This window comes from Anticarsia gemmatalis, chromosome Z, assembly GCF_050436995.1.
Source record: "Anticarsia gemmatalis isolate Benzon Research Colony breed Stoneville strain chromosome Z, ilAntGemm2 primary, whole genome shotgun sequence".
NCBI lineage: Eukaryota > Metazoa > Arthropoda > Insecta > Lepidoptera > Erebidae > Anticarsia > Anticarsia gemmatalis.
This window is the reverse complement of record NC_134776.1, coordinates 1,674,334-1,697,926: the sequence shown is the minus strand read 5'-3', so window position 1 is coordinate 1,697,926 and position 23,593 is coordinate 1,674,334. Positions and strand designations below refer to the sequence as shown.

Here is a 23,593-nt window from a genome sequence, read left to right as displayed (position 1 = left end):
GCACACAGCTTGTTATGTGACACACCTAACATACTCCGAGATGCACACACAATACCACTTATTATTATGTGGCTTTAAACTACTCTCTTGTGTTGTGGAGAATAGTAAGATAGTTGACTACTGTCTGGATTTTTCACTCCGAAAACTTATTACCTTATATGAAACGAAAGAGAGCGATTGAGAAATTTATGAAAAACTACAATATATAGCGTTGGGTGTTCTATAGCTTGGTACTAATCGGTCTCCGCATCTGATGTTATTTTACTTACTGCTCTGTTGTCGGTAGTCTCTACTAATATCTACTACCGACAACCGGCTAGCTATGGAGAAATTTGACACGAAAATCTGTTTAGTGCCTCTACCGTGCCCCGTAAGAACTATTTTGGCAGTAGGTACATTTTAAATGTCGAGAATCGCGCTACTGATCGTTTTCTATTGTTAATATTCATACTCAGAAGTTTCATCATACTGTTTCTTGGTGAGAGATATCCAGTTGTTTGTTTCGTGACGTAATGCGACCCAAATCGAACGGGATCCATTCATAACTGTCAGTAGCAGTGATGGTCCCACACCGTTCGTGAATTACACGTATCGTCATACGTTGTGTTTTCATGCATTTATATAGCAATACGTATAAAGAACTTACTGCGTAGTACGGGTAACGTAACTGGCGGTTATGATGTTTGTAAGAAGTTTGTAAGGATCGTACCAAGTGGCGTTCTCTGGTCTCTGCTTCCCCCTATGGGAAAAAGGATATTGAGTACCTGCAGAAGGCTACTGATAATTGAGGCAACCCAAAAAATGCTGCCGTATTCTGACCTTCAATAAGAATTATTTGAAACAAACAGATACTTTAAGAACAGTCTGAAAAAAAAATGGGAGAGACTTTTATCCAGCAGTGCGACAACACACTAACAAAAAATACATATCAGTTCTGATATCGTATCGTTTCTGTTACTACAGTGCGTTTAACCTACAGCAGTCTGTGCAAAACGAGTGTCAAAACCTAATAAATTGCTTTCACTCCTAACACAGCGTATAGTAAAGCGAATGTGTAAAACTTCACCAGTTACAACGGAAAGTTTGTTCCACCACCAAATTGGATTTACTTTGTGTTCCAACGAAACGCCAATCATTGGTCCAGCAAATTTCCGACTTTTAAACGTATGGTCTGCACGGCTAGTTCGTGGGGGAACCATGTGATGAGAGCCTAGATCATGAAGCGACAGTTTTGATCTAGATTTAGAGCTCTGAAAAAGTTATCGTTTTCATCACTGTATCAATACGATGGTATGACGAAAATACTAATTTGCCGATATCAAACATCTATACTAATATTATAAAGCTGAAGAGTTTGTTTGTTTGTTTGAACGCGCTAATCTCAGGAACTACTGGCCCGATTTGAAAAATTCTTTCAGTGTTAGATAGTCCATTTATCGAGGAAAGCTATAGGCTATATATCATCACGCTGCGACCAAAAGGAGCAGAGTAGCAATAAAAAATGTTACAAAAACGGGGAAAATCTTGACCCATTCTCTCTTCATGTGACGCAAGCGAAGTTGCGCGGGTCAGCTAGTGTAGAATATAATTAATATTCCTTATTTTATAGCTAACTAACTTTTACTGAAAATTTTATATGTAAAATAAATAAAATAAATATTATTAGACAACTCACACACGGTCATTTGATTCCAAACTAAGCAGAGCTTGTACTATGGTAACCAAATAACTGATAAACATACTTATATACTTCTAAATACATACTTATATAGATACATTAACATCCAGGCTCAGAACAAATACTCGTGCTCATCACACAAAGATTTGTCCCGGGTGGGATTCGAACCCACCACACGCGGCGCTACGGTTGTTGCGGCGAGTTGACCGCTTAAACCACTGCGCCAAACGTGCAGTTAAAATAAAAATACACTATAAAATGATAGATTCGTATAATTAAAAAAAATATCATGACTAATGTTGTACGTCCATACATATAGTATATGTACATATTTTATGATTAGGTCTTGTCCTTACAGTAATCGTTACAAGGTGTCACTCAAGGCAATAGAATAACTGAAGACCATGAAATGGTACATCGAAACCAGCTGTACCTGAGGTTTCAACCCGCCTTTCAAGTCCGTTTCTCACACTTGACTCGTAACACATCGTTACATTGCAATTATGTATCTACATCGGCACAGAACGCCTTCATAACCAAGGCTTTGCATTGTTCTAAGCCATGAAGTAATACCTTCAAGACAGGTGGACCTAAGGTCCGCAGATGGGTAGTCAAGAACTTTCTCATCGTTTGTCCAAGTGGTCAGAAAGGGCCAATGACAGTACTTTACATAGTCTTTGTTTCTAATAAATTGTAGCGGGATTTTCAACTGTTGGTATCATCGAGTATCGAAAGTTAGACATTTAGAATGTTTTACAAAAGCAGTGTCCACGGCACTCGCTGGTGTTTGAAAGTTGATAGTTAGAGGTTTGGCTTTAGCTGATAGTAGTAGGCTCTTCTTAACAGTCCACAGACCACAATGTGTTAGAATAAATTTATGAAAAAAATACATAGAGTACAGTATTATTATGATTGTATAGAGACAGGAAACATCCTGAACCTGCAGCCAATACTTTGGCTTTCTTGCGTCGTAGGATTTGTTTTGGTTCCATAACGTGTTATGTGTAATCTAACACACAACACACAGGCCGTATACGTTACTTTATCTCTTGCTAAACTATCCTAATAATATAATTAATTAATGAACCGATTTTACCTCAATTTTTACATCTCGTCCGTCCCCAGAAGCTAACAGAAAATACTCGTCCATTGTAAAATAGCGCACCATTTAATTTCACAACGTCCTCCAAGGTTCAAGCCTGCATCAAGCCTGAGACATTCCGATGCTCTATGCAGGTGCTTCCGGTGTCATGAGAAATGGGTCTAGGCCTTATGAAAGCTTCAGGTCTTTACAATGAAACATTCCAATGCTTAAAATTCTACTGGACAAAGATTATTGGCTTTGACAATAATTATTGGATTCATAGTATGACGACCGACATATAATGGTAGTCCAAGAAATTGTATTGCTTTTCTTTGTTTGAAGAATTTTGTATTATGGTACTTGCGTTTTGTGATGTGGAAATTATTATAAAGTGTCAGATAGATTTGGCAACTGTGACATATGTATATGGATGAAAATTTGGAGGATAGTCTTTAGATAGTCTTAATGTTTTTAAGAAACCAATTAATCGTTAATTGGTTTCTTAAAAACCATACCTGCTTGATATGGAAACCAAAAGTCTTATTGATCCATTTAAGATTAACTATCTCAATTTGTTATCACTTCCATAAAAACACTTAACAAAATAACAACGCGAAACTTTGCCTATTTTAAGATCGTGCTACGAAATTCGGCAAAAGTTCATACAATGCAATCTTCTAATTGAATAGTCAGCTTTGAGCTGGCAGAGGGCAGTGTGCCGGCCCAGTCACCGGCAGAGCCTGGCCGATGCGGCTCGTTTTGTCTTATTTCTCTCCATCCATTAACGTCGCGTGCCCCGCGCACGCCGCTCTATCTTTTTGGCATTGTTCTCCAAACAGAAAGTAGTGCAGCGTTATGCATAAAGTTTTCTGCACTATCTCTGTATTTCGATTGAAATACTTAGTATATTTTTGTTAACTATACACATTTTGAACTGATAGAACTTTTCTGTGTTATTTATCTCGATTCTTTATATTACCAAAGACTTCTAAGTACCAAAAACCGCTCGAAAATGCAATCTATTCTACTTACTTCATGCGTATATTATGAAACATGGACGTGGCTTATGTTTGCTTGTGTTCTCATCATCATCAGCACGTATCACAGTTTTTTCTCCCAAATAATATATGTCGGCTTCCAATCTCACCATGTCCGCATTAAACATCTAAACTTACTTGCTTAAAAAGAAATAGTGTTATAGCTTATATCCCAGAGCTACAGCCGGTAATTATAAAAAATATTTCCGCCAAAAAAAAAGACGTGAAGCCGGCTTAAGCTAGTAGGATTATACGAGTAATTAAAAATCTGATCGTCACATATTCTTTTTTTACTGTCTCAGTACAAGACAAAGGACTGCTCTTCGGTCTCACGAATATTGGTTGATAAAGTGTTGTATAATAAAACAACGACACATAATATGGAAGGAGATAAGGCACGGCGAACTGGCCGTGAGACTGATGGAACTAACTCGTGGAATGTAACCGCGTGTGACTTACTGTATTTAATATTTTGCTATTAGTACTTAGGAATTTGCTGCAGTGGATATTTATTGCTGATGTCCTACAAAATGCTCTTGATAGATTGATAGTGCGTGCTTAGTTACTTGCATTGGTTGTTTAAAGTTTCTGTCCATATCTTAAGTGTAGTAGGTTTAAGCCTACTGGCAATATGATATGTTAACTACCAGTGAATACACTCTGCTGTAGTGAAATATCGGTTCATCTTCTGCCTTCGATAACATTGTTTGTAGAACATAGTGCTATGGATACAAGCCCTAAACAAAATGGCCTCTAAAACAGTAATTGTGAACAAGTCAAGTTTCTCTAATCACTGAAGAAGAAAAAAGTCAGTGAAGCTTAAACAAAATAAATGATGGAAGACCTTACAATCGTATTACAGAAATTATCGGCGTGTTAAAGTCATGGACGTCCAGTTGACTGAGTACAATCCAAATAGAATAATGATCGGCTTCCGCTCCGATATAAATAAGTATTTTATAAGATGGTGTCGAGATTATCGGCTGCCAAATACTATTGGACTATTGAATCGAACAAACAACTCATATCTCGCCACGATGGAATAAACGTTGTTTTGCTAAGTCAAATATTATATGCAGATTGATCAGTCTACATTTTGAGCTATATAGCTTAGTTGCAAATTCTAGGGGGATATTTTTTTCATGTAAATTTAATGTGTTAAAAGGATGCGATTTTTTTGCTATTACTTACCAAGCAGTTATATTTCCTAAATATAGCGGTGCGGTACTGTATGTACAATATGGCAAGTCCAGAAAGCTACAAAATCGAATGATCAAAAATTCAATTTAAAATTATCTTCAAAACCTGATCAATCGTGTTTATATTTTATTCAGCGCATTGTCGTAATGCAACGGATTCCATCCGTCCGATCGTATCTTTGGGGAATATTGTCTGGATTGTGGCATCTAGAATTCTGCAATAAATCAGTTTGGTGCAACCTTGCCCATCAAAATTAAATCTTTGCCCTCTACCGTTATTCCCGGCTGCGTTCCGGTCAGTTTCTCGTCTAAACGAATTAGGTTGGATACAAGGTTCCTACCGAAACACTCGCTATGATAGCTCCGTAACTAAAAGAGATATCTGATATGCTAACGGTTGAGCAAGAGCGGGATTAGTTCCAAGTGTTGTTTCTTTTTGACCCTCACTGACGTGCAAAACTGACTTAACCAATGTCCTTGTGTGCTCACTCTGTAAAAATATACCAAGTCTCACAAGAGCTGATTATACTGTTCGCGAGGTCGCCATTCCAGCATACATCATAATAACTCTATACATAGAAATAAGTCCACAATACAAAAGCAGCTCACAAATAAGACCCTTCATGTTCAGACTTCAACGACTTAGACCTTTGCTACGAGTATTCTTATTTTCAACAATAAACTTAAGTTTCAATAAGTACAGCTACTTTATAAGTTATAGTACATAACTTTTCCAACTTACAATAAGCTTCTTTCAAAGTTCTCGTTACTACAATAGAAAACATTTACTTATTTTAAAGTATTTTTCTCTGAGCTGTTGTTGAGAGGTGCGGACAAAGCGGTGAGCTTGTGGGTGTGGTAACACCTGATACAAGTGTTTTATTAACTTTGTGTCCTGAGCGTTTATATTCAAAGGGAATTTGTTCCCGTCGTCAGAACGCGGTCACACCTTGTCGAGAGATGTTGACCGCTCAGCTGCGACGTGTTCAGAGATTGCATCGCTAGAGCATCTCATTAGATTAATGTTCTCGGAACGCAATCTAACTAATTACAAAATAAACTGACTGTTTTAAATAGAGAATAACAAAAACTATAATCAGAAAGTTAAAACAAATAATGAGTTTGACCTCGGGCCGTCGGTTTGAGAATCGTGAAGAGTTTTGTCATGAAGCCTGAAGTATGAATATGCATTGTGGCGAATGCTAATGCGATACTCGGCGACGGTTAAAGTTTCAAGTGTTTTGCGGAGGTGAGTACACATTTGAACAGTTTCAAACGTTCTGCATCGACGAAATACTAAAGCGTTAACGCTCCATTATGGCTTTTATATTTCTTCCTGAAACTTCGCAAATAATTTGGATTTTCTAAATAAAATCTACTTGTAAGCTTTGAAAGCTTTCTTGCATTTGTATAATGGTGAAAATCGGTCTCATTTGTATTCTCTGGTTATACACGTGTAGAGTTAAGCATTCTTTGATGCAGACATCAGATGGATTGTCGTATACTGAGCCTGTCGGAACTGAGCTTCTGCATACTCGGAATGAAACCGTACAAGTTGTTGTAGGTTTTCATTACACCCAAGCAGTACGGCCGTTAAGCTCACCGAAAGCCTTCGGATGGAAAACTTAGCAGAGAGTCTTATATGCAAGTTGCGCGGCGAAAGTATACAAAATTCAGAATTTGGAACAGTAGTAACCCGCAAGCTTATGCCGCTCACAATGGCCTGTTTGATACAGCTGCTTTATTTTGGAAATACACAGAATGATTGCTTATAATATGGTAACTGGTTCTAATATGGTCAGCCGAAAAAGATGGCCATATACCATTATTCCAAACCTCATGCATGTTTCACTTTAACCGACAATAGGCGACTAGCAGGGCGGTGGAAGGGTTGACAGGTATAGCTTTCGGATACATGCGATACTTGCCATAATTTATGGTCGCGTTACAATTTCGTGTTGGTAATAATGGTATGCTTCTGTATCCCACTGCTGAGCAAAGGCCTCTCCCCTAGACTTCCAGTCCCCTCGGTCGCTATTTTTTATGTGGCTCGATTTTTCGGCAGGCCATATTTGACCCAGGCACCATAAATGAATCTTGCCTGTCGAAGCTCTCTACTAAACTGACGGAATATAATAGTACTTGAATCTTCAACAAATAAATATGCAGTTAAGTGTCAATCTCAATGAATTAAATGGTTATCCCGTGCATGGGCACGTTCCTTCACAACTATTCTAATTGTCATTACTTATTAGTAAGCACCTTCATTTACACCGTGAATGGCATTACTACGCTTGAGTTATTGAAAAATGAGTGAAGATTTCATTACTAATTAATTGTTTCTAATGAGGAGTTTTAGAGAAATTTCGTAATGGGCTAGTATTATTTTTTGCAACAGTTGAAGCAGATATGCTACACTTAACAAATGAAAGTTCTTATGTAAATAAGTCCAAATAAAAGATATGATTTATGTTAAAGTATACACGATATAAAAAAAAAATAGTTTTCGTGATAAAATCTCAAAGTTTGTTAAAGATGAGAAAAAATAATGAAACATTCGACAAAATCGTTTATTAATTTTACGGACAACCTTTTAAGCCATCTCTAAATCCGCTGCAAAGCCTACTTGAAGCTATAACCATCGTAGGACGAAGACACCCTTGTCGCGCGCTGTCGATAACATCACCGTGTGCAACAGACGCCATGTCGCAGTTGTCGCGACGTTCATTGCAAGTTTAATTAGCACAATAGCGCTAAATACCTGCCCTAAAGCCTACTTGAAGCCATAACCATCCTACAACTAAGACACCCTTGTCGCGCGCTGTCGATAACATCACCGTGTGCAACAGACGCCATGTCGCAGTTGTCGCGACGTTCATTGCAAGTTTAATTAGCACAATAGCGCTAAATACCTGCCCTAAAGCCTACTTGAAGCCATAACCATCCTACAACTAAGACACCCTTGTCGCGCGCTGTCGATAACATCACCGTGTGCAACAGACGCCATGTCGCAGTTGTCGCGACGTTCATTGCAAGTTTAATTAGCACAATAGCGCTAAATACCTGCCCTAAAGCCTACTTGAAGCCATAACCATCCTACAACTAAGACACCCTTGTCGCGCGCTGTCGATAACATCACCGTGTGCAACAGACGCCATGTCGCAGTTGTCGCGACGTTCATTGCAAGTTTAATTAGCACAATAGCGCTAAATACCTGCCCTAAAGCCTACTTGAAGCCATAACCATCCTACAACTAAGACACCCTTGTCGCGCGCTGTCGATAACATCACCGTGTGCAACAGACGCCATGTCGCAGTTGTCGCGACGTTCATTGCAAGTTTAATTAGCACAATAGCGCTAAATACCTGCCCTAAAGCCTACTTGAAGCCATAACCATCCTACAACTAAGACACCCTTGTCGCGCGCTGTCGATAACATCACCGTGTGCAACAGACGCCATGTCGCAGTTATCGCGACATTTAATGCAAGTTTAATTAGCACAATAGCGCTAAATACCTGCCCTAAAGCCTACTTGAAGCCATAACCATCCTACAACTAAGACACCCTTGTCGCGCGCTGTCGATAACATCACCGTGTGCAACAGACGCCATGTCGCAGTTATCGCGACATTTAATGCAAGTTTAATTAGCACAATAGCGCTAAATACCTGCCCTAAAGCCTACTTGAAGCCATAACCATCCTACAACTAAGACACCCTTGTCGCGCGCTGTCGATAACATCACCGTGTGCAACAGACGCCATGTCGCAGTTGTCGCGACGTTCATTGCAAGTTTAATTAGCACAATAGCGCTAAATACCTGCCCTAAAGCCTACTTGAAGCCATAACCATCCTACAACTAAGACACCCTTGTCGCGCGCTGTCGATAACATCACCGTGTGCAACAGACGCCATGTCGCAGTTGCCGCGACGTTCAATGCGAGTTTAATTAGCACAATAGCGCTAAATCCGCGCCCTCTGACGCACAACCCCTGTAACGTAACTGTACGCGTTACGTTTTACTACCATCACTGAACCTTCGACGTAGACATTATATAAATGTTTTGTGTTTTATAATGGGGAATTAGTGTCCCAATTCCGTGGAAGTTATGGTGTTAACAATGAAATGTGGTATAATATAGAAATTAAGACTGAGTGGCTAGAACTATTATGATATAATGCTTGAATACAGATAGTTTACAAAATTCATCGGGCCGCCAAATTTTAAGTCTTAAGCGGCATAATCTAATACAGTACTGAAACATGATTTGATGTTTTCTTTATATCGTAGCTTCACCAATATACTGCAGAAGCGGATGCACTTTTCGGCACTTTAAGCGTTGTTCAGTATTCACAGTTGTTTAAGCCTCCAATACTATCAAAACAAACTAGGCCATAATATCTTTTCATACAAATTCTTAAAAAGTCAGCTGTCAATAACCGCTCTACTATCCGTAAATAAACAGTACAGACAGTAGTGTAAAAAACGCAGTATGTTCTGAACGGGGGTTGATTCGACACGTCAAACACGCGGCTGTAAGGGACGCCTGAATAAACTCCCGTACGATCAGCAAGCACCACCAAAAAATGGCAGAAAAAAATGACTTGAGGTCAAGCTTTTGTTATGTGACCCGGCCCTAGATTTGACGAATATAAAAATCTAAATTTTATTTTATTTATGTAGGTCAAACGGCCACTAGTTCACCAAGAATAAAAAAATCGGGGTAGTTCAACTGTCACTCTGCTGTTAGCTTTTTGTATAGGGCAGATCAAAAGCAGCTATGAAGGCCACAGTGAAGGTAGTCACTGCACCTGATTTATAACAATAGGTTCTCCTAGTAAATGAGAATCCTGGTAAAATTAGAGTAGATACTTCTGAATGAAAATTGGGTATTTCATAAAATATATTTCTCAATTTTTGTGTGTTAAGCGAACTGACTGTGTTCAGTAACTTCTAGCAAAATATCTTATAAGATATTTTAATGGTGATGATGATCTATTACATGTCTTAAGGTCTTAGCAGTAACCTAGCTATTCTACTACCATGAGCTTACTCTGCTCAATAGTAATAATTACATGAATCAATGAGTCCTTTGACGTGTGTTTAACTATGAGAAGCGAACTTGTGAAAACCTGCTGGTAGTAATGTCGCTTCATTGCTATAACTGATATAGACCTTGATAGGGTATGATGAAGTTCTGATGCTTTTTAAATGGTATCAGACTTGCTATGTTCTTTAAGCGTTTCTTACCATTAAAACATGCATTTATACGTTAGTGATGTAGTTGTCAAATACGTAATGAGTTATAATAAGTTTTCAAATAGACGTTGTATTAGTGAGTCTTGAAAACGAACCAAAAAATTAAGCCCGCTTTATTTACCGACTCTATTTTATCACAATAATCACAAGAATTCAAATATCGCTAAAATAAAATAGAGTGTAGACTGCAGTTAAAGTCTTCTACGTCATCATGGGTTTTTCTTCTTTTTACTCGTTTTAAGAAAAGTTTGCTTTCCAGCTTGGATTTTTTATAAACTGCTGTAGTGAATAGGATTTTGCCGCTATTCTTGTTGAGCTACTCAGGAATGCGCCGTAAAAATGTTTTTTTTTATAGTTTTTTACCGACTTTTGTTGCAAACCGTACACTGGACCAATAAAACCGAATATTGGTCGGAAAAATGCGACCGCTGACGAAAAATTGACGTTTAAAGCGTCGCTATGACCTTTTATGATCGGTATGAAGTTGACGTCTGTGTGCTTGTCGCAATAGTTCAGCGGTTTAATTAACTCGGCGGTTATTATACAAGTTGGTGTTGGTTTTGGTGACTTTCATAATATGCAATTTTACTTAGAAAATCGAGCTTTATGGTTGATATAGTTCAAAATTACGCATGTTATACTCGTTCTCTAAATATTTGCTAGCTGCTAGAACAAAATTAATGTGTTGCGGTGAAATGAGTGTGAGCGGATGCGATTATCGATTAAAGGATCTCGAGTCTAATGACCAAGCAAGATGGACGTAATGTCATTAAAATCTGACACATAATTTTATCAGTATCCCGTACTTTTATATATTTAGCCACAAATTTAGTTACGAAAATTAGAGCACACTTCATTAATTTCTAGTTTTCCATAATTCAGATCAATATTATAGAAAAGGTATAACTGTGTAAAGGTATAACTAATAAGTAAAACTGGCTTAATCGATATGTATCTAATTTTTGAGAATGTTTCTGGGGAAAAACAAAGTAAGTACCTACTTATTTCCGCGGTCATAAGCTTGTTGTACGTACAATATTCGGCTTAGTTTTGAAGCTATTATAAGCCTTCTAAGTAGATATAGTACAAGTTATGTTCTGATTAATTCAAGTCGGCTTCCAAGAAAAGCCTCTAGAGGCCTGCTGTGCGAATTCATCAATATCTGCTTTAAAATCTAGAATCCTCTGTAGAAATAGTTCTCTTTTATTCTAAAAGAAAAAGCGTACCAATCTTTATTTTTTATGTAATTTGTTTTAACAAAACAAGCAAGATTGTAAATAAATTGCCTTACCAAAAAGTGAATTAAACAATTGGCAGGTATAGTTATTTATTATATTCCACTTTATTTGATTTGAACACCACAAATAGCTAAGAAAATTATGAAGTTCAAGCAAAATAATTTTTGTGTACTAATTTGGCAATTTGTTTATAGTTTTTCCCTCACACCTTTCCTAACTTAGACGCAAAGGCGAACGGCAGGTTTGTATGAAGAATTCGTACAGCTTATAAAATGTTATGTTTAGGTTTACTTTTTGTTTTAATTGGTAGCTAATATGATAGACAAGCTTATTTTAAAATTCTCATATTTTTTAAAGTTGGGAGGTAAAAGTTATTCTATTTTAAGAAGCCCCGATAGTTCGCTAAATTGCTCAGATGCTGTCAAAACTACAATCCAAAACAACAGCAAATTAGCGGATGCGTAGACGTCAGACTAACAGTGACGTCTCATGAGATTTTCTTTTTCTTTAGTTGTCAACAAATATAAGCCATAGAACAAAAAATATTATGTAATTTATCAAATCTTTCTACCTTAATTATTAATTAATCCGGACTTCTAAAAATAATACTCCAAAATAAAAATAAGTGACTTAGCCCCCTTAATAAGTGGTAAATTCTGTAACGAAACAACACCAACTTTAAGCTGTACGAAATCTGCCGATCTCCTTTCAAAGTAACACCATATTAACATTTTTAGAAACAAAATTTTCCAAAAAAAAACAATGATAACTGATACGTCTTAATTGGCTTTACGCTTGGGGCGGGTTCATCGGCATCTGCTCTAAACATAAACAATAAATAAATAAAAAAATAATAATCGATTAATTAAATCGTCTTCGCGACTGTATACACCTGGGGGTGTGTTATGGCTACACCAGTGTCTTGTTAGTACCATGTCTGAGATAAGCTCAGTGTCGTGTGTGACTGCCGACAGAACACATCGTCGCAAACACATTAATTAAAAGTGGTCATGTAGATATTTTTACTGTTCAATTCTTGCTCTTCTTTCACTTGCGGTGAAGCCGATTTCGCACGTCGCGGCTTAAACTTTCGCACGATATAAATTTTGTTTGAATATTAGTTAAAAAATAATTTCCATAAAAATGTTTTGTCAATGGTGTCATAGATATCCCTTGAGTAACTGCGCTCTCGATTGCAAGTGTATTGATTATCTCCCTTCCCTTGAGAGCTTCCCTTCCATCGACGTAAGTCATAGTATTCTTCGGAGCACCTTCGGGATAGAACGCTCTGCTCACGAGTGAATCTTAGTCTATAGTCGCGCTGCGCCGAGTATTGTTGTTCTTACTAATCGTTTCGACGCGCTGAATATTTTCAAACCAGTCGTTATTCCCTACCCTGAGGTTATAACAGTACTTTGACCTTTTAAAATAACCGAAGTAACAAAGGACTCGAAAATTCTCCCGTTTCGAAATCCACAAACGAAAATGCTATTCAAAATTAATTATATAAACTCATTTACGTGATTTTAATAATGTGTAATAACGTGAGCACCGGTATATGATGGCAGAAGCTGCAGGTACGTACAAATATATATGTGCTCTTTACAATCATCACATTATCCTAAAAGCGCTTTCATACTATTTTATGTTCGTATTCACTTCCACATCAGATTGTTCAAAATTGAATGCACCAACATGAAACATAAATTCGCGATACAGAATCGTGAAATCAATGAATCCGAATATAAAACAAAAGGCTTGTAAATTTGATTTTGCGTGCCTTTTGGTGGCGGTCAACGTTGTTACACGGACTGTGACATGTGTTTATTAAGTTTGTTTGAGGTGCTATATTCAGTTGCGCCGAATTCAATATTCGTTTACCTACCAGTGATTCTGTATACAAAAATTCTGTGGATCTGCACTCAACCAATTGAGTTTCCGATTAGTAAATGGTCGCGGAGTTAAGCAAGCTGTGCCGCGAACACTTCATAGGTAGGTGAAGAAGTTGAAGTGTCTCTACGTTTTGGAGGGATGTCGAAAATCTATCACCTAACTTAAATAATTCGGAAGGCTAAAATTTGCTTGTTACTATGGCTAGTGTTACCTCATCGTCAAGAAATCTAGGCTGAAATGCACGACCGCGTTTTTTCTTATCGTATTTGAAAAAAAAAGTGTAACATGTAAAAATATGTAAAATCATTTTTGTCGCAAGTTGACCATCGAAAAACATAAATTGAATTTTCTTGCGATAAATATTTGCATGAAGTGTTCACATATTCATGGTATTTAATTGGAATGAAGCAGATTGCGTTGAACAATCACTGTCGGTTCGTAAACTGATTGGCAGCACTTGTTTTGGTTGTGATTTACATAATCGCGTCACAGCCGGCTCGGACGCTGCATTTGTATCACTTTAGTAGTTGAGTAAATGTTCCGATGGTTTAACTGCTTAAATTATGTCGTGCGACCCGGCATTCGGAGATAGAGAAGTTTAGTTCTGTGATACTATTACCTCTCCGCTATTTAAAACTAATTTTATTGTTTCATTGCGGAATCATTAGAGTGTGAGTCTTTTTTAAAGATAAGGCTCTTAAGATTTAGGCTCGCATTTATAAAGTTAATAGCGATTTAATATTTGAAGTGTCTTATCTATTTTTTTCAGTTAAGAAAATATACACGCGATCTTAAGTGCAATTTTACTTTCGGTCATTGAGAACTTGGTACGAAAGTTCCGAGTATTCGATTCTTTAAAAAAAACTGTCTACTGCAAAGGCAAATACCGGGTCTCTATGCAAAACAGACAGACATTCGCAACATCAAGTATATCTACATCTAAATCTGGCGCAGGACCTTAAGAATGGCAATGAAGGTATCGCCTTGCCCCCTCATAAAGTGGATGATGATGACGCACATTGCATCTCGCGCCGTATGTACGAGTACGTGTGCTCGTATTAGTGCACGCCACTTGCGCTGACAATGACTGTGAGACATCACTCAGTGTCAAGTGGCGCATGAGACCATTACGAGTAATCACTGCTGACCTCTTCAAGGGTCCCACGATGCTGGTTTAATGGAGCAACATTGATTTTTGTGAGATAGAACAATGTCAAATCTGAATGATAGTATTAATGCGAAAGTTTTGATGTTAGGATCTTTGTTTTTGGATTACGCCCAAAATGCTGAGCGGGTTTTGATTACATTTTGTTTTTAATCTGAAGTAACACAATACTATTTACCCCGGAAAGCAAGCAATAACTTAAAGCTGTTATAGTCTTAATGCTGGGCAAGTGCCGCCTCTTGGATCGAGGGACTGGCTATGCGTTCAGTCGTTGAGGATTAATATAAGTATGTTTTAATTTGTTTAAATTATTACGTGCTGCAGTTTTTCTTAATAAATCCGCTTCCACTGCTAAAGCAATTTAGCTTAAGTTTACAAATTCAGATGTAACTTACAAAAAATACACACATTTTTGCAAAAGCTATTTCAATTAAAAAATATCGCCAGCAAAGTGTTTTTACGGAATATGTCGATATAGTTTTAGAGTTCAGTCACAGGAAGATCGGCTTAGGCCGTACGCGTTTTAAACAAATCTGAGTGGAGTAACGGCGCGGCCGCTTGTGACACATTTGAATAACGCCCTGCACATGTGCATCGTTTTACGGGATATAACGCAATTTATTTCGATTTTCTACAGTTTAGTTTGACTGCCGGTTAAAAGCGATTACTTTCAATTTAAATCTTAATACAACGGGTTTAAATTATGACCAGGGACATTGCGATGAAACCATTCATGCCTAATTTGTTTAAAACATTTTAAGGGCACGTAAAGTATCCAACCCACATTTGGCTAAGTGGTCACAAGGCTTTAGCCCTTCGTTTGGAAGACGACCCTTGCCCAGCAGTGGGACAACTATGGGAAAAAGGTTAAGATTAACTTTAAAAAGTCCTTCCGTGATTTCAAATTTAAAATTATTGTCCACTATTACACCTGTAGATATATCTTGATTTTATACTGGACCTTAATATGAAAGCATTTTTGGTAAAATCTTCGTTCTTCCGTCTTTATTTTACTTAGCCTCTGGTCATCTTCAAACTGCATTGAAACGCAACAAACAATCAACTCAACGAGCTGTCAATCATTATGATTCAAGTGTACAGTCAGCAGACAACACTTTCTTAAAATATCCATCAAATAAATACATAAATAAATCATCGAGCCACACTTGCGAGTATGACGATGTGTTGATGACGTTACGTGTCATACTCGCATCAATCTGGCAGTAAAAGTATAAGCATGATATTTGGCATCAATCTTATTGATTGAATAGTCAACAATGAGAAATTTAAGGATTTTGATGAACTACTCACGACTACAAAGTAGAGAAATTAGTCATCTTGCGAGACAAGTCTAGCTTGTTGAAGAGTTAGGCAAACCATAGTAATTTCTTGCTAATGCTATAAATGCAAAAGTTTGTGAGAATGTACCGATGTCTTGGTCATCTGTCGTTTCTTGTCACGAAAAAACTACTTAACGAATTTTAATGAAATTTGAAACACAGATAGTTTATCAATTAGATTAGTACATACGATACTTTTTACTACTGGAAATCTTCACGCCGACGAAGTCGCGAGCGAAAGCTAGTTTTGTCACAATATAGTCCTTATACTAGCTGTATGATAAACTCCAAAAGTAGCAGTTTCATATAAACTTCTAATGCTGCTGTATATCCAAAATATTCGAATCCTGTGTATCCGAAATTGCGATGAAAGCAAAACATACAGGAATCACATCCTCATTAGTAATATTAGTAATAACGTAGGGATTAAGACCGACACATAGGAATTTACTAGCGCTACATGCTAATCGAAGCACTTGCAATGATTTGGCATAATCGTCGGCTTGCACCACCTCGTTGCGGGCTCCATACATTTTGGACATTTGGCGACGTGGGTGAATAAGCTGCTAATTGTATCGCTTTGAACTGCTCTCATTCAACGAGAATATTAGAGATAGAATTATAACGACACATACTCGAGTAGAAGCTTTGGGGTTTGTTCCTTCTTGGAATATGTGGCTATGTTTCCACCAACTAAATGTTTAAACATTACCGTGGTCAGTGGTGTTAAAATGTATTTCTGTTTCTACAAAATGCATAGACTTAGTAGACTTACCCCCGGTTTTTTGAGGTACATTTAGCGGTTGTTTATCTATTCAATAGCGTTAAAACTAATTAAAAAAAAAAAACGATAAACGACCGCTAAATGTACCTCAAAAACCGGGAATAACATAGTTATCACTTTTCCAAGGCATCCCTTATCTAAAGTCATTGTCTTTAAGATTACAGGAAGAGTTTTAAAATTTCCTTAAGAATCATACTATTAGGAAAACTAACGTTGCGTTGATCAAGTAGTTTAATATATTTACTTGACCTGGCGTTGTTAACACGTTTGCCCTGCATCAGTAATAAAATCTCAACAGTTTCAATTGAACTAAACTGACTGTAAATGGACACGGTCTATCGAATAAAACCATCAAAATCACTACCACTATACTATAGTTATATTTACTATAGTTATTTTTTTACACATTTACGTAAATAAAATCATTTTTCCATAGGTGTAGTTAAAAAACGAGTGCCATTTGCTACAATCTCTTCAAACCATTGTTTCGTACTTACTTAGGATCACCCCTTTTTCATATGAGGGTAGGTAAAGACCAAAGAACGCCACTTGGAACGATGCTTGCAATCTTCCATTGCTTCATACTAGTTTATACATACATGATGTATGCATGTATGAAGCAATCAAGACTAAAATCCCACCTCTTTCCCATTTGGGTAGGCAAAAGGCAAAGACTGCTACGATCCCTTCAAACTTCCATTGCTTCACATCCATTCATCTAGTTATACAGGACCGCCAGTTGCGAGTACTACGCACCTGACCTTAAATATGAGTAATTATCATAAAATACTCAATGATATGATTTATCTGAGTTATCGCCAGATGATTATCGTACATGGTGTGATAAAGTTACATGTTTCTATACAGAGTGCTCGATCGTTGCACTCACCTGTAATCGATCAGTGAGGTAGGAAGGCTTTAATGGCTTACATATCAATGCTTTAGAGAGTTAGTTCGATTTTAAAATACTGTTTTATATTTCTTTCTTTTCCTACCTCTATATATCACCTATTAAGTCTGATATAAATATGATAGTGTTTAAAAACATGTTTTAGACATGCAGTTTTTAAGTGCCTTAAGTTTTTCATTCAGATTCCCGCCTTGGCTTCATACCTAAGACCTGTAGGCATAGCGCTCTTCACATCTCATTTATACCTATATGATTGTTCACAGAACTGTTGTTATATTTGTATATTTATACAATTCTACGAAATACAAAAAGAAATTATATTCATTCATATAATTTAGTGGGCGTCATTGAATTTGTTTATTCTTTCGAGTTAACTACTTGAAAGAATAGACCAATTCAGCTTAAATATTTTTAATGAAATGTACCGGTACTTAAAGCAACTGTAAATTTTCAAGCGTTGCTTATTTACACGTGAAAAACTTCATCTTATAAAGAAAGCAAGTTGTATTGATTGTGCACGTCTTCGATACGTCAGTGTATTGTGCTACCAAGTTTCTATGTGGAGTGGTCAAGCGATGGTCAGTTGACACTTGTCAACAATGTCTTATCAATGTTTCAAGTCTTTTTGTTGTTATTTACCTTCTGAGCGGAAAATTATGACCTAACTACAGTTGCGATTGCGCTTTTGATGTAGAATTTTTAACAAACGTGTGTTTTATGAAATCAAGCCTGTTTTTTTAAAAATTCAAATGGACCTTCATTTCATCGAACTGTTTGTCAATCATGTTTTATATACGTAGAAATTGAGCCGTCTACTTGCTTTACTATCAAACTCAGAGTATCAATTAAAAATACTGAAATTAAACTGAATTTTATAACTATGCAGACAGCAAATAGTGTCTCTAATGAAAAGTAAATAAATTGTAGTGAAACTACGTAGAATCCATTTCGCTTGTAAAAATACAAACTAAGTAATGATTATTAGCCGGCGACCGGCGTTGATGCAGTTTGCATTGAACTCGAGGCAGGTTGGCTCGGCGAAATTGATTCCTCTTGTAAGTGATGGGCTATTTGTCCATATTTATGCAAAAAGGAACCACACAGCAAATGCGTACTTTTGAGATATCAAAGGTTTTACAAAAACATGTGCAGCTCTATCAGTTGTAGTTGGTTCTGTTCTGCTTTTAATAAACCCTGTTTCTGAGGCGAAAATCGCGTCGTTCTTTTTTGTATAAGGTTTTAGACCATTTCTATATTAGTATTCCGCTAAAAAATAAAAATCGAAAAATTGTCGTGTGGTTCCATTTTGCATAAATACGGACATTTAACCTAATTGCAGGCCATCCGTCTGCACCCCGTTCAACGTACTTCAAAAGTAAACTTCATTTGCATCGAGTGTTTTGTACTCTTCTTCTGACCGATTTTTCTAACGACATTTTTTAAAATACACTTCTGTCTTTTGGTGAAAACTGGCTCATGTCTCAGACGGGATTATTTGGACGCTTTCAGAATGACTGGGCTGAGCTAACTGATAGGGCCCATAGGCTATTTATTAGAAGAGGTAGTGGGCCTTGGCTCAACAGAGGGACATCTAAACAGGCTTAAAAATAAAAAAAATGTTCTCAAATGTGAACGGATAATGTCCAAAACTTTCAAGACAACCCCGTCTATAATTAGTATCAAAGAGACTGTAATTAACTGAAATTGACGATATAATTGATCGGTCTTTAAGCACTGAGACAGCTGTCTCCGTGCTAAAAGACTGATTAAGCGGCTTGTAGTCACTGGTGTTTATATATGCATTTGTCGCTTACCTCATTGATTGGTTACCTGCAGAGAGCAACTGGTTTTAATATTTGTTATAGTTTCTGCTAGCCAATTTTTGGGTAGTACGTAGATACATATATAGTTAAGGTAACTGGGTCTTGGTTAACCGACAAGTATTCACTCCATATTAAATACTGGTATTCAACTGCATCCGGTGACATTGGAAGCCGATTCCAACATATTCAGAAGAAAGGCTAGGATGATGATGATGACGTAGATATATAGAACTGTATTAAAGAGGTCTTTAGTATTAGGCTGTAAAAATAAAATATGTGTTAAATGAACGGTCAAGTCCAGAGGTTATTCATTGTCCTGTAATCGATTGGTACTCAGAAACATAACTGTGTACAAGCTTTTACTAACGTTTTTATCAATGCTTTTGTAAACATTGTGATAAAAAGCTATGTGATACGAGTATCGCTATCAAATCGTTCCGAGTCGGTCGCCTTGCCGGCCGGACTGTAAGTCATCTCACTTTGTAGTGGCTCCATGCGACCGACTACTACATGTTTGATAACTTGTGTGATCCCGCCGCCGATCTGTGAGTTACTCTTATTTATTACATGAACGAACTTAGTGCTCCAACTTTTAGTCTACCTGTCGGTTTAAAATTATACTCACGTGTGTTTCAATCTGTAATATTTATGAATAAACTGTACTTAAATCATATTTTCCGGTTGAACACTTGAAGTTTCCACCATGAACATTTTTTGTGATATTGGTTTGAAGTCTTAAACATTTCTCGCTCTCTTGAAATTAATTTTCTATTTCATTGTAAACTAACCGTAACCGTTTTGTTCGCAGGTGTGGAGATCACGCTGGAGGCTGTTTCTCAAGCCCCAGGAGCTGCCGCCCCTAGTATAGCAATAGATGATAGACATGAATTACAGTTAGAGTTAATAAAAATGGATCCAAGGATCCTCACACACAGAAACTTCCTCACAATCAGGAAGAGACGAAGAAGACAGCTAGTATCCAGGCACCCTCGAAGCCTGGAAGCTTTATTGGACGACGTATCGTTGGGCCATGTGCAGGTGAGCATCGCCGCAGCACTGCAGCGCGCGCCGCACGAACTACGGCGGACTGACTACGCTTGATAAATCTCATTTAAGTTTATACTCGTAGCTATCGGCTATCGAGTTTTATCTCGATAGAGTATTCCCTTGCTGCACCGATTTGAGATACAGCATTTACTTGTATTAGAAAGCTATATGTAATAAAATAAAAATAAAAAAAATAAAAATTAGTTTATTGCCAAAAATATTAACAATGGTAAAACAATATCCTGTGGCCCCACACTAGGCAAGCCTGTCCTGTGGGTACCTGACACGACTCAAATCTTTTGTCTTACATTATTAGCTCGGGCAGTATTACCAGTAACTTTGGCAATTTACATTAAAAATAGTTTTACTTAGAAAAGTCAATAAAAACATGCAAAGTAATTTCCTTCAGACTAGTGCATTGGTCTCGATCGATATAAGGACGATTTTATTCGTTAATGAAACATTTTATCAAATAAATTCAAAACGAATGTTCCAAGTGTCAAGTGTTTACAAGTAAATTGTAATAGGCGTAGCAAGTGGTCGAGTTTCATGAGCTAGTATTGTGAGTGAAGACGGCACAATTGTCGCGTTTAGCTCGGCGCCGTGGCACATTGTTCCCATCATGGTCATTCCGCAGTCCTTCGTGTACCGCGCGTATTGTTCTCCGCTCCGCCGCAAATTTAAATGTCGTTTGTTTATATTCAAGAGGCGTCCACACGCACTATTTGTAGGTACGTTCTTGTGACATATTGTTGGATAATGTTCTGCGTTCCAATGAGGACGACGCAAGGACGTCGCGATGCGAATGAAAACGACAATACTTTTAGTTTTTTGATGTCGCTTATCCACGGTTAGCACGATGCTCTGCCGTGTTGAGTTAACAACTATGCCTTCTTACTAACAATGACTGGTGGTGGTAATAACGATTAACGATGGCGATAAATGCTCTTAGAAGCTAATGACAATTGCGCTCTTTGGGCGTAAATAAAACTAACCTTGCAAAAGTACAAGAGTACAATATTTAAAACTAAAGCTTATAAAATTTCTAACAATCGAATAGGTATTGTATGTGTTTAGTGCGTGTGGACGGCGAGGGGCGCTCGGCGTGCTATGAACGTACGGTTCATTGCGAACGATATTGTTTCATTGATGCTTGCGCTTTCATATGCCACGTCACTTGTAACGAATATTAATAGAGTCGCCGGTCACGTACTGACTTATTTGTTTACCGGATTAAATTTAACTAAGTCTGATGCGTCAAAGCATAAACAACCACTATTACAGATTAATTTATATTTATTATATGTTATTTACCGCGGTGTTCGCGTCTCGGTGTTGTTTACATGTGGCGTTGACATATGATATTAAAATTCCTTCCTGATGCATTGAGCATTGACAAGCGGCCAAGATTCCTTGCAACAAGTGAGTGTCGGAGGGGGCGAGTGGCTCGAGGCGTGTGAGGAGTGACTCGGAGGCAGGGATCGGTGCCGCCGCCGCCGCGCCGTGCCATGCGAGCGTGCTGAGCTGCTGAGCGTATTGTGTGTCATACGCATAAAGCTCTTACGTCACGTAAGGACTTTATGTGTATTATTACTAATAGTCTGCTTCTGTTGCAGTGCCTGCTGAACCAGTCTGCGCAGTGGCGCTTCAACGCGTTCACACTTGAAAACACATCTGGAGGTGAGTATCTTCCATTACTAACATTATCATACATCCATACAGTTGATATAACGCCTTGTTCTTATTTGGAGACACAAAGACTTGAGAACGACTGAATACAACATCTAATTAGATTATTTCACATATTATAGCAAGGAATATAAAATTAACACACTAAATCGTAAACCGTGATTACCCGTAATTAGGTTCTTAAAGCAGATAAAGCGGAGTTAACACTAGAACGAAAACGAAAAATTTTGTATGACATTCGCTTCAGCGCCTCTAGCGGGCGTCTTAGAAATTATTTTGGTAGTACATTTTAAATGTCAAACTTTCAATACTCGACAGTTCCGATTGTAGAGAATTGCACTACAGATTGAAAGATGAACACGACGTAGTTAGACTGCAGACAGTCCCGAGACGTGCATATCTAATTAAAACAATAATGGGCGAGCGATTCCTCCGGCGTACGTGCCTTCTTAATTGGCGATCAGGTGACTACAGCTTCATCAACTGCGACAAGATTTGCGATAAAACATTTATCATGTATCAGATACTGTGTTTACAAACAAACAACATATTGAAGGCCAAGTTTAATAATTGAACTTTCTCAATATCATTCGGTATAGTGTCTATTCCAGTATCAACAATTTACAAATATCCTCGTACTTGAATCAAACATTTTTATTTATTGTCATTCTGAGTATCAGATATTTCGAGAACTACTTTTCAAATACACAACATCACATGAAAATTACTTCATTTTCATTGGAATGTATCATCTATAGTTGTAACAACACTATTGTAAAAACTAGGAAACAAAAGAACTGTAAACTGCCTTAGTTATTCTCAACACACTCAAGATCTTCAGATAGCCATAAAAGCAGTATCAATTCTATACAAAAACTGTGCTTTGCAACAGAGGTTGCAATATTTTGCTCCTTTTATTCCCAGTCGACTTCTAGTAGAACCGGATTAGCGCATATCAGATTTTTCTATGTAATAAGTGCGGTAAGATTTAAGTATACGAATAACATAGTTTTAAGTAACACCGTTTTAAGAACTAGGCGTAGTACACGATTTTCTTCGATTTTTTTTTATGTTGTTGTTGCGAAAATCCTGAACACGATTACTCTAGTTCAAATCAAAACGAAAACCTTAAGTGTGGTCGTATATTGTCAAGAAAGGTACCGAATCTACCTCTTACTCGACATAGGCACTAAATCTAACACCATTACAAAAATCACAGAAAATTCTACGTAAAGTAAAAAAGGCATTAGTTCAAGTCCTTTTTACGCTCACAGTAAAACTAACCGTATTTCTAAAACTACGATAAAATTTAAATACATCCATCCATTGACGGAGACATACAAATAATTAACTATTCAAGAAAGACAATCATTAAACAAACTTTCAAACTTCATGTGTCGTGCTCTAGTTCTGCCACCCTTGACATTAGTTTATTTTAGTGCTAGTTA

At 37.4% G+C, this 23,593-nt stretch overlaps 1 protein-coding gene across 2 annotated transcripts in view; it reads left to right on the top strand.

Moving 5' to 3' along the window:
• The window catches only part of LOC142986723 (uncharacterized), a 175,758-nt gene that overhangs the window by 64,319 nt on the left and 87,846 nt on the right, over positions 1 to 23,593 (top strand). For both annotated transcript variants that reach the window (XM_076135331.1, XM_076135332.1), the window contains exons 3-4: positions 20,218 to 20,447; positions 22,073 to 22,136. In XM_076135331.1, the coding sequence (XP_075991446.1) occupies positions 20,218 to 20,447; positions 22,073 to 22,136 (294 nt within the window). The remainder of the gene's footprint in view (positions 1 to 20,217; positions 20,448 to 22,072; positions 22,137 to 23,593) is intronic.